The sequence below is a fragment of the Protobothrops mucrosquamatus genome, unplaced genomic scaffold, assembly GCF_001527695.2.
Source record: "Protobothrops mucrosquamatus isolate PMUCROS unplaced genomic scaffold, P.Mucros_1.0 scaffold_140, whole genome shotgun sequence".
Classification (NCBI taxonomy): Eukaryota; Metazoa; Chordata; class Lepidosauria; order Squamata; family Viperidae; genus Protobothrops; species Protobothrops mucrosquamatus.
This window is the reverse complement of record NW_015386216.1, coordinates 118,507-130,218: the sequence shown is the minus strand read 5'-3', so window position 1 is coordinate 130,218 and position 11,712 is coordinate 118,507. Positions and strand designations below refer to the sequence as shown.

General features: G+C 46.0%; 1 protein-coding gene across 1 annotated transcript in view; it reads right to left on the bottom strand.

Moving 5' to 3' along the window:
• Positions 1-1,256: 1,256 nt before the first annotated feature.
• Positions 1,257-11,712, bottom strand: part of GC (GC vitamin D binding protein) — a 15,658-nt gene continuing 5,202 nt past the window's right edge. The window contains exons 5-11 of the mRNA XM_015818568.2: positions 10,927-11,021; positions 8,828-8,957; positions 7,210-7,412; positions 5,747-5,879; positions 3,529-3,623; positions 1,397-1,538; positions 1,257-1,319 (exon numbers count right to left, since the gene is read on the bottom strand). Of these exons, the coding sequence (XP_015674054.2) occupies positions 1,257-1,319; positions 1,397-1,538; positions 3,529-3,623; positions 5,747-5,879; positions 7,210-7,412; positions 8,828-8,957; positions 10,927-11,021 (861 nt within the window). The remainder of the gene's footprint in view (positions 1,320-1,396; positions 1,539-3,528; positions 3,624-5,746; positions 5,880-7,209; positions 7,413-8,827; positions 8,958-10,926; positions 11,022-11,712) is intronic.

Genomic DNA, 11,712 nt, shown 5'->3' with positions numbered 1-11,712 from the left:
TAAAGAGGCACTAATCCTTCACATGACCTTAATACTACCAAAGCATTTGTCTTTTCTTTAACAACATTAAGAGGTTGTCAGGCTAGGCTGGCCCAGCCTCACTCTTTTTCTAGTTTCCCACCTACCTGACAATTTTTTTAAAAAAGGAGAATGTTCTCAGGATTTGTTTTCTATGCAGTCAACTAGGAAACAAATGGTAGCAATTGGGTCTTTGACCTGAAAAACAGCAACGACACCTTGATGGATTAATTCAATTACAGCTTTTAATTCTTTTGTGTACATTTTGGGGACAAGGGACTTGGAACACATGCCCCATCTCCACTTAATCAGGTCTGATCCAGTTAAACTTGACTCATTAATTGCTGTAAAGAAACAAGGTTTTATGTGATGAATATTCTCTAAACAGAACACATCTTACACACAAAACACATATAGCTTCTTCTTAAATGTTTTTCTGACTTCCTAGTCTAGTGCCTACTTCTTCCCTGGTTTCTGATCCATGTATTAATGAGGTCTGACCTTTTTTGAACCCTGTCAATCAGTCCCAATTAATGAACACCTCTCAATTTCAGTGATGGTGACCTGATTCACCCACATCAGGGGTCTTCAAACTTGGCCCTTTTATGACTTGTGGACTTCAACTCCCAGAATTCCTCAGCCACCAAGTTTGAAGACCCCCTTGACCTACATTATTGGGTGCTAAGGGGGGAGTGGTTCATTCATGGCTGATTTAATCAATCTCTATTCTATTAGGTGGGTTCACACAACTTGCTAAATCCTCAACTTCAGTCTGACCAACCATAATAGTGAGATTTGAAGACTAATAACCCCAAATTAAATAAAACATGTTTAAAAGGTGAACCTTTTAGAGACTGAGTGCCCAAACTGCAACCCAAAACCCACATGCATTGTTGGGTGCTGGGTGGGTGTGGCCCATTGGCTGGGTGTGGCCCATTGGGTGGGCGTGGCTGCGGTGGTAACGGCAGACTGGGTGGGACTAAAAAGTTCAATCAATTCCAACTCTGCAAGATCTTTTTTTTCCCCGCGAGAAGTTGAAATTGACTGATTGATTGAACCTTTCTTTTTTTGTACACGGCGGTGGAAGCCTAAAGCGAAAAGGTTTTATAAAACCCAGCTGAAGGCCTAGGACTGGGGCGACGGCACGCGTGCCCATGGACAGGGCTTTGCATGGCCCGATTCCAAACAGGGGGTTTGTGATCCTTCACTAAGATGATTTCCTGAATAACCTGAATAAGTTACGGCGAATTGTCAGGTGCGGAATTTGAGGTATGGTTATGTTCTTTGTTCAGAAGAACATCCTAGCAAGTTGGGTGGGAGTCCTCATGAGTTAAAAGACTCTTTTGCTAAATGGGGTGTGTGAGAGCTTGGACCTTACCTGTATCCCACAATATATTGGAGGTGCGTTCAGATGACAGCACTTGGTAACGTAACCAATCCTTTGTTCAAGCAGAGAAGACACCTGATCCTCCGTCTCCAAAGTACCAGCGGGAAGCAGGGCTAATACATTTGCTTTTAGCCTGCAGTTTGACACAGGAACGTGTTAGCCACCCTTTTTAAGGTGAGGAAACACAGCCACCCCAGAAAAGATCTGATTTAGACTACAGGTAGTCCTCAACTTAAAACCACAGCTCAGCCCAAACTTTCTGTTGCTAAGCGAGGCTGTTGTTAAGTGAGTTTTGCCCCAGTTATGAAGTGAATTATTGCAGTTGGTACGTTAGTGACGGGGTTGTTGAGCGAATCTGCCTTCCCCATTGATATTGCTTGTCAGTAGGTTGCAAAAGGGGAATCACAGGACCTCAGGACCAGCAGCGGGATTCAGCTGGTTCACACCGGTTCAGTAGAACCGGTAGTTAAATTTTGCTGCATTTGGAGAACTGGCTGGCTTCCAGAAGTCCGTTCTAGGCCTTGGAGGCCTGGAGGAGGCCTCCTAGGCCTAGAACAGCCCGCCGGAAGTGCGTGGATGCCACTTCTGGAAGTCCATTCTAGGCCTTGGAGGCCTGGAGGAGATCTCACAGGCCTAGAACAGCCCACCGGAAGTGCGTGGATGCCACTTCTGGAAGTCCGTTCTAGGCCTCGGAGGCCTGGAGGGGCTGTCCCAGGCCTAGAACGGCCCACTGGAACTGCATGGATGCCACTTCCGGAAGTCCGTCTAGGCCTGGGAGGCCTGGAGGAGGCCTCCCAGGTCTACAACAGCCCGCCGGAAGTGTGTGGATGCCACTTCCGGAAGTCTGTTCTAGGCCTCGGAGGCCTAGAGGGTGTGTCCCAGGCCTAGAACGGCCCACTGGAACTGCATGGATGCCACTTCTGGAAGTCTGTTCTAGGCCTCGGAGGCCTAGGCCTGCATCAAATAAGAGAACCGATTGTTCAGGTATTTGAATTCCACCACTGCTCAGGACACTGCGACCGTCATAAATGTGAGGCAGTTGCCAAGTGTCCACATTTCGATTATGTGGCCACAGGCAGTGGTGGGATTCAAATAGGTGAACAACCGGTTCTCTGTGCGGATGCCGCTTCCGGAAGTCCGTTCTGGGCCTGGACAACAAAAAATCAGCTACCGGTTCTGCCAAAATGGTGAGAACTGGCTGAATCCCACCATTGGCCACGGGGATCCTGCAATGCTCGTAGGTGTGAAAAACGGTCAACTGTCACTTTTATTCAGTGCCATTGCAGCTTCAAGTGGGCACTAAATGGACTGTTGTAAGTCGAGGACTGCCTGTAATCTGTATATCCAAGCCAGTTATGTCTACATGCACATCAACGTTATAGCTACACAATATTTTTTTGAGGGAGGATTTGAAATGTTCAGTCTCTGAGGGCTACCACCTATATCAGGGGTGTCAAACTCAATTTCATTGAGGGCCGCATTAGCATTGCCCTTGGGGGGCCAGGTCTTTGCACCATGACTTTAATTTTATTTCGTTTTACAAGCTCCCTCAATGAAAGAACACCAAAAAACCCAACCAACTTGATAGCCATCACATAACACACTGACAAATGTCCTCCTCTCAGCTTCAATACAGGACATCAATAACTGGATCCTACTGTGATCTGATTGGCTCATGGTCAAAACAAGATGACACCCGATTGGCTCTCTAAACACTCATGCTCATTGGCTACAATCAGAGGAAGGAAAGCTACCTGAGATCCACCTAAGCAAGTTGTGCTTCCTTTTTCTGGTTATTTGGCTATACGTTTTCATAGAATACAGTACAGATAATTGAACAAACTTGGTTGCATTACATTCTTGATTAAATTATCTTTCCATCGATATATAATTTTAGGGTGCTACTCCAAAGAAAAGTGGTGCCATTAGCTATCAAACCTCAAAAATACACTTTTCCCAAAAGGTTTCCGCAATTTTGGCCACTGCTGTATCTTATCGGATTGAAACCTGAAATCCTCTGTTTCAGTGGATTTGTTGGAGAAAATGATGGCTGGTCAGATAGCCAAACCCCTGCAGCGTGACAGAAATCAGATTTCCACGCAAGTAATGGTGGAAAACTTTACCTCTTGAGGAATTCCACGTAAGTGTGATCTGCGTATTCCCCACAAATCTCATTTCCTTTTTCAATCAAAGCCTGCAGAGGTGCTATTGTGGAGTCCTAGAAGTCAGGAGAAAGTAACACGACGCGTTAGTGAAGAATATTGCCACATGATACGGTATTGCAGCAAAGTTGCTTGATCTGTGACAGGGGTCTTCAAACTTGGCCCTTTGATGACTTGTGGACTTCGACTCCCAGAATTCCTCAGCCAGGCACGCGTGCCTGGCTGAGGAATTCTGGGAGTCAAAGTCCACAAGTCATAAAAGGGCCAGGTTTGAAGACCCCTGATCTATGAGGTCTGGCCTGATGCCAGTGGTTAAAATAGAGATGTCTTCTGTAAAATTCTAAGGATGTCTGAAGTGGGACTAAAATATGTCCTGCTTCCCTGAAGGTAGCATCTCACAAGTGACATCATCTGTAGGACAAAGAGTGGCAGAACCTGGGGGTGGAGTTTATAGAGGGATCAGCCTAGAATCCCTACATAGCCACTCCGTCTGATTCAGGTTAAAGGGAACTTAATACAACTGGAAATAGATTGATGTTCGTCCACGATTGACAATAAACGCATCCAAAATCGTTATTTAGTCAAATTAACCTGGAAGTGTACACCTAGACCGGTAGGTACGGACTGAGAGATAGAGATAGAGATAGAGATAGAGATAGAGATAGAGATAGAGATAGAGATAGACTATCTCTATCTCTATCTCTATCTCTATCTCTATCTCTATCTCTATCTATTATTGGACTCCAACTACCAGCCCTGGATAACATCTTCGAATCTCGTTGTTTGAGGAAGTTGCATAACATTCTCAGAGACTCTTCCCATCCTGCTTACAATCTTTTGGGACTGTTGCCTTCTGGCAGAAGATATAGAATAATTAAAACTCGGACCACACGTTTTCTGAATAGTTTTTATCCCAGAGCTGTAATTGCACTCAACAACGAACTAAAGGGCCACCATCAGTGAACTGTTGGACAGCATTACTTGGTCTGTTGTGTGGATGTTGGGTGGTTTTAGGGGTGGGGATTGTGGGGGGGGAGTATGTTGGGGATTATGTGTGTGGGACTTGGTTTTTGGGTGTCAAGTAAATTTCGTTGTATATGTATACTATGTACGCACATACAATGACAATAAATAAATAAATACAAATCTCTATCTCTATCATCTCCATCTCTATCTCTATCATTTCTATCTATCTCTATCTCTATCTATCTCTATTGCAATCTATCATCTCTATTGCTGTCTCTATCATCTCTATCTCTATCTCCATCTCTATCTCTATCATCTCTATCTCTATCTATCGCTATCATCTTTATCTCTATTATCGCCAGTGCTTTTTTTCTAAAAAAAAAAAAAGGTGCCGGAACTCACACTTCATACAACCGCCTTGCCTACCCTACAAGGTTCCATCCAAAAAAGGTGCCGGAACTCCCTTCTGGGCATTCTATGAGAAAACAAAGCCCTGATTATCTCTATCTCTATCATGTCTCTCTATCCTCTCTATCTCTATCTCTATCTATCTCTATCTCTATCTCTATCATCTCTATCTCTATCTCTATCTCTATCTCTATCTATCATCTTTATCTCTATTATCTATCTCTATCTCTATCATCTCTATCATCTCTATCCTCTCTATCTCTATCTATCTCTATCTATCTCTATCTATCTATCTCTATCTCTATCTCTCTATCTCTATCATCTCTATCTCTATCTCTATCTCTATCTCTATCTCTATCTATCTCTATCTCTATCTCTATCTCTATCTATCTCTATCATCTCTATCTCTATCATCTCTATCTCTATTGCTATCATCTCTATTGCTATCTCTATCATCTCTATCACTATCTCTATCACCTCTCTCTCTTTCTATCATATCTCTCTCTCACACACACTGACATACTCACACACACACACACAAACACACATCTATCTCTACATCTATATCTGTAGGAGAAGCAGTGGCAGAACCTTGGGGGTGGAGTTAAAAGAGGAATCAGCCTAGAATCCCTACATAGCCACAAGCAAACTAAGTCCAATCTCCCTTGAATTCCTTTGACTTTTATCTAACACCAAGCAGGTGCTGACCCTTAGTTGAGGAGATTCCTGGACCTGATTTGGACCTTCACACATGGACCTGATCTTTTGTGCCTTGACATCATCTCAGAAGATTGTGAATTTTTACCCTTTCCGCGAAACAACTTCTGACGTCTAGTAGGTCACAGCAGTCAGTGGCGGCAGCTTGGCTGGCAGAATACAAAGTAATGATAAGAGCCTCGGGAGCACGGGTATATATCCGAGCCACGTCAAAAATATTTCTGCAAAAGAAAGAAAGGTAAGGTAGAAAGGTGGAACTTTGGCGTCCATTGCAACCTTGAACTCTACAACGTAATGACAGTAACATATATCATTTTAGAAGAGATGGGCGGGCCATTTGTCGGAAATGGTATAGGGCAGCGGTTCTCAACCTGTGGGTCGTGACCCTTTTGGGGGTCGAACAACCATTTCACAGGGGTCGCCTAACACCATCGGAAAACACATACCGTATTTTCCGGCGTATAAGACGACTTTCTAAACCCTGAAAATCTTCTCAAAAGTCGGGGGTTGTCTTATACGCCCAGTCGTCTTATACACCGGAAAATACGGGTATTCTATTTTATTCCTTTACACATCTGGTTTGGCATATTACTCATCAAGTTTTCTCTCCCCCCCTCTCTCGCTCAAACTCTATATTTTAACTGGAAAAGTTGGGGGTCGTCTTATACGCCCAGTCATCTTATACGCTGGAAAATACGGTATTTCCGATGGTCTTAGGAACCGAGACACCGCTCCACGTCCGTCTCCGCACAGCCTCCTCCGCCATTTGCAGAGAGAGAGAGACAGAGAGGCACTTTCGCTTCCCTTCTTTCTCTCTCTCAGGTGGACTTACCTCCTGCAGGGCTCTTGATTGGCCCTGCGCTTGGGTGCCCCACCCCCTGGGAGAAGCACAGCCAGGGCCTTGTGGCCTTGGAGCTGCCCGGGAAAGCCCCGGGATCCCTGCTGGGAGTGGCCCGCTGGAAGCTCCGCTGAGTGGGCCAGTCCTCCCGCAAGCCACGGCCCAAGGGAGACCAGCCCCTGTGACCAGCCCGACCATTGGACCTGCTGGCCAGGAAGGCGCGTCGGAATCCAGGCTGCCGGGAAGGAAGAAGGAGATTCAGCAAAGGTAGGAGAGGAGAGCTGCCTCCTGGGGCCCAGCGCTGGTGGCGGCTTCCTTGCCATCCTCTTCCTCCTCCCCTTCTTCCTCCTGCTGCCCCCAAGGCGGCTTGGGCGGGCGCCGAGAGGAAGAGGGGTGCCTGGAGGGCAGCAGCTGGGCTGGCGGAGGGGCAAGCGGGCCGCGCGGCACCAGCCCCCACCGCGGCTCCATCGGATGGGCGGAGTTCCGGCACCTTTTTTGGATGGAACCTTGTAGGGTAGGCAAGGCGGGTTGTATGACGTGTGTGAGTTCCGGCACCTTTTTTTTTTTTTTTTTTTTTTAGAAAAAAAGCACTGCATCTCTGGGTTCTAGAGAGAGTGACTTTCTTCCTCATATCCCTGTGAAATGGCTAAAAAGCACTGCAGGCAAATCCTGGCCCCTAGAGAAGGAGAAAAAACAGTTCCAAATCCACTTACCGATAAACGTCTATTTCACCACCTTCTCTGCAAACACCTTCATCAATTGAACTGGGAGACCGAGGGACTTCTGAACGTTTGGCCCACGGGAGCGAGTAAATGCACAAGTATTTTCCCACGTCATCTTTCGAAGTGCAACAGGTTCTGATCCTTTCATTCCCAGAACAGGCCGTGTTGCAGATGTGGGCGATGTGACGTTTGAGCTGGAAGACAGGAGAGCATTGCCCTTACGACGCAAGCAAGGCAGGCCGACTGGATTGATAAGAGCTGCATTGAACGGATCTTGGCTCCCTTGGAAAGGGCATCAACCTCTTCCTTTTGATTTTTTTTAAAATAAAAAATCGTATTGTCCTTGACTTACGACCACAAGAGAGCCCATAATTTCTATACAGGTGGACCTATATGTCTATGGCAGGGGTGGGCAACCTTAAACACTCAAAGAGCCACTTGGATCCGTTTCCCACAGAAAACACTGGGACCTGCAAAACACGAGCGCGCATCCGCGCGCGCCGGAGGGAAGGATTGATTAAAGAGTTTAATTAAAAAGAAATAGAGGGTGATGTGCATGAGTTCTCTCTCTCCCTCCCCCCTCTCTCTCCCTCTCTCCCTCTCTTTCTCCCTCTCCCTCCCCAGAGGGTCTCTGGCAGGTAGGGTGGTGGGCAGGAGGCTCGTCCTGCGGGGTGAGGCGAGGCAAGGCGAGGCAGGGCAGGGATGCCATTATCGCAGGGCAAGGCGAGGCAGGGGCCGGGGCGTCTGCTGCCTGACACCATTGGCCCCCGCACACAGAGGCCAGCGAGCACATGGGGGTCAACAGTGTCCGTCAGCAGCCACAGCCTGCCGGCCCCTTGACTGGCGCACTCTGGGGCTCCGCAGCCCGCCGCCAGCAGTTCAGAGAAGCTGCCTCTGAGCTGGCCGGCCGGCCGACAGCTGTGGAAGTGATGCAGTGGGTCGTGCCCGGGAAAAAGAGAGCATGCGAGACCAGGAGGGATGGGACGGGGATGGGGGAGGGAAACCAGCCGTGCTGGGATGCATCTGGCCACGTGGGACCTCGGCGAGTTAGCGGGCGGCTGGTTGAAGAGGGACGGTTGCCATCTCCAGGGCATAGCGCGTGTGCCTACAGAGAGGGTTCTGAGTGCCGCCTCTGGCACACGTGCCATAGGTTCGCCACCACTGACCTATAGCTTAGGGAAGAGGTCCCCAACCTTTTGGGCACCAGGGACCAGTTCCATGGGGAAAGGTTTTTCCGCGGACCGGAGAGTGTGGGATTTTGTGTGCTGCCTGCATCCCACGGATGGGGCTTTGCTTGTTTGTGCGGACCGGTTGCTGGCATGCTGTGGCCTGGTACTGGTCCACAGATCGGGAGTTATGGACCCCTGGCTTAGGGCATAGCAAGTGAACTGTCCAGGATGACGAGCGCTTGATCATTGTAAGTTAGAAGATCTGACATTATAATATCTTCAGATAAGGATAGAGAATTCTTCTGCCCCCCTATAATTATTTCTCCTCTTCATCGCGGCACTGCTGGAAGTCCAGTCCAGCAAGAGCTGCATCTTCTACTCCTACAAATTGTAGAAAATAAAGATCTAAGGTGGGCAGTCTGCCTTTCCGGATCGCTCACCTCATTCTGGATACAGTTTTCTTCCAAACTAGCGCAGCACTTGGAAAGAATTTTGGATGCTTCTCCAGCCAGGGTCATGGCGTTCTCAAAGGGCAGGCTCGGAGTCTGCTGGGTGAATTTAATTAAGTAGCTGGAGCATTAGGGAGAGAAGAAAAATAAATAAATTAGAATTTAGCTAACAAAGCGTTGAATTAGCCAATCAAAAATATCCAGCTTTCTGAAGCATTTTTGATGCTGTGTCCAACCTTGGCAACTTTAAGACCTGTGGATTTCAACTCCCAGAATTCTGGGAGTTGAGGTCCACAGGTTTTAAAGTTGCCAGGGTTGAGAAAACCTGAGATATAGCCTGAATAAAATTAGTAGAAATAAAGAGAGAATAAAGCAACATCTAGGGATGCTAAAATGGTTACCCTTGAGAAACAGGTAGAAAAAGCATAAAATTCACTGCCATCCATATTAGAGGAATGTAGTTTGTCGAGATTAAATTCTCCAGGGAATGAGATAGACAAGAATAAATAAAGCAGTTTCTAGACCTCACTAGCAGCTATGCAGGAAATTGATAAAGCCCCAGTGGGTATTTCTGGATCTTGTGAGCTCATATCTCCCTCAGGCTTCTTAAATCCTCATCAGTAACTACAACCTGTGAGACCAAATGGAAAGTTTTGGTTGTCTTTTCAACCTTCAGCATGGCTGGCTGGGGAATTCTGGGAGTTGAAGTCCATAGGTCTTAAAGTTGCCAAGACTGGACACCCCTGCTGTCCAACGTAGAGGTAGCCATTTGTAATTCTGATCACTGTTGTTATTTATTCAATATAGCATTTAGGTTGCTGGGCAACGAATTAAAGGCCAAGACTGAGAGAAGAAAAGCAAGGAATTCGTGAATTCTAGCCGACTTTTGGGCAGAGCTGAGATTTGGAAAGCATGTGGTAGGCACCCCAGCAAAATTTAACCCACTAAAATGCAATTTCCCTTCCCCAGAATGATTGCTCCAATCGATCTGGCCCCTAACCCAATACTCATTCACCCGTGTGATTGGATCCCCACAATCCCCTTTGTAGGATTCCTTGCTAGCTCAATTCCACCTTGTTTTTTGGGGCATATAATCACATTTCAAATCAAAAATTTAAACTGCGGGTCTGGAGAAAGCCATTCAATTTTTTTTTTTAAAAAAATAACCAGTGGAAGGGGTTGCCTTCAGAAGTTGTGGGTGCACCAACATTGGAAGTTTTTAAGAAGAGATGATGATGATGATGATGATGATGATGATGATGATGATGATGATGATAATAATAATAATAATAATAATAATAATAATAATAATAATAATAATAAAAAAGTTGGAAGGGACTTTGGAGGTCATCTAGTCCAACCCCCTGCTCAAGCAGGAAACCCTATACCATTTCAGACAAATGGATTCCAGTGTTGGAGCATTCACCACTTCTGGAGGCAGGTGGTTCCACTGGTTAATTGTTCTAACTGTCAGGAAATTTCTCCTTAGTTCTAGGTTGCTTCTCTCCTTGCTCAGTTTCCATCCGTTGCTTCTTGTCCTGCCTTCAGGCACTTCGGAGAATAGCTTGACTCCCTCTTCTTTGTGGCAGCCCCTGAGATATTGGAACACTGCTGTCATGTCCTCCCTCGTCCTTTTCTTCATTAAACTAGACACACCCAATTCCAGCCACTGTTCTTTATATGTTTTAGCCTCCAGTCCCCTATTCATCTTAGTTGTTTTTCTCTGCACTCTTTCTAGAGTCTCAACATCTTTTTTACATCGCGGTGACGAAAACTGGATGCAGTATTCCAAGTGTGGCCTTACCAAGGCATTGTAAAGTCGTATTAATACTTCACCTGATCTGGATTCTATCCCTCTGTTAATGCAGCCCTGCACTGTGTTGGCCTTTTTGGTAGCTGCAGCACACTGCTGGCTCCTATTTAAGGGATTGTCCCCTGGGACTCCCAGATCCCTCTCACAGTTACTACTATTGAGTTATACTATACCTGTACATTTGGTTTTTCTTGCCTAAATGTAGAACCTTACTTTTTTCACTATTGAATTTCATTTTGTTAGATAGCGTGCGAGACAAAAGGATTTCCACCCTTACCTGACTTTCGTTTTATTTTCCCCAAGCAAAGCATGGAGAGCACACGCTTTGTTTGATAGATGGGCAAATGCCTGGACACGTTTGTGTTGTAACCTCTGCGAAAGAAAAGGAATTGAAAACGGTCAGATGGAGACCACACTTATACTTTATATGGGCAATCGCTTCCCAAACAAATCAATAGAGCCTCAGCTAATTGGGTGGGGCAACAATGCATTTTTATTCAACTTAACAGACAGGATTTTTTTATCTGGGATTCCTGATTCAAGGCACAGAGCTGCGGGACCCTTTAGGAGGTCTGGGATACTTTCTTAAAACATTGTCTATAACTTGGAAACAACACATTCACTGGATAGAATAAAAAACTGCCTTTTTTATGACCCTGTAATCCTTTAATTTGGGATAGAGTTGGGGTAACTGGATGGAGTTGAGCATTTACTGGCTGGATGCCCTTCCTGATGCCACATGGAGTTTGCAGCAGATTTGTTTTTCTTTGTGCCCAGAGAGAGAGAAAAACATCTACTGCTATCTAGGATTGAACTCTCAACCTTCCAAATGGGAGGCGAGCATCTTAGAATATGCTGCTAAAATGTATCGATTCTCTCTCTCTCTCTCTCTCTCTCTCTCTCTCTCTCTCTCTCTCTCTCTCTCTCTCTCTCTCTCTCTCTCATCAATCAGTCTGTCTGTCTATCTATCTATCTATCTATCTATCTATCATCAATCAATCTGTTCATCTATCTATCATCAATCAGTCTCTGTCTATCAATCTCTCTCTCTCTCTCTCTCTCT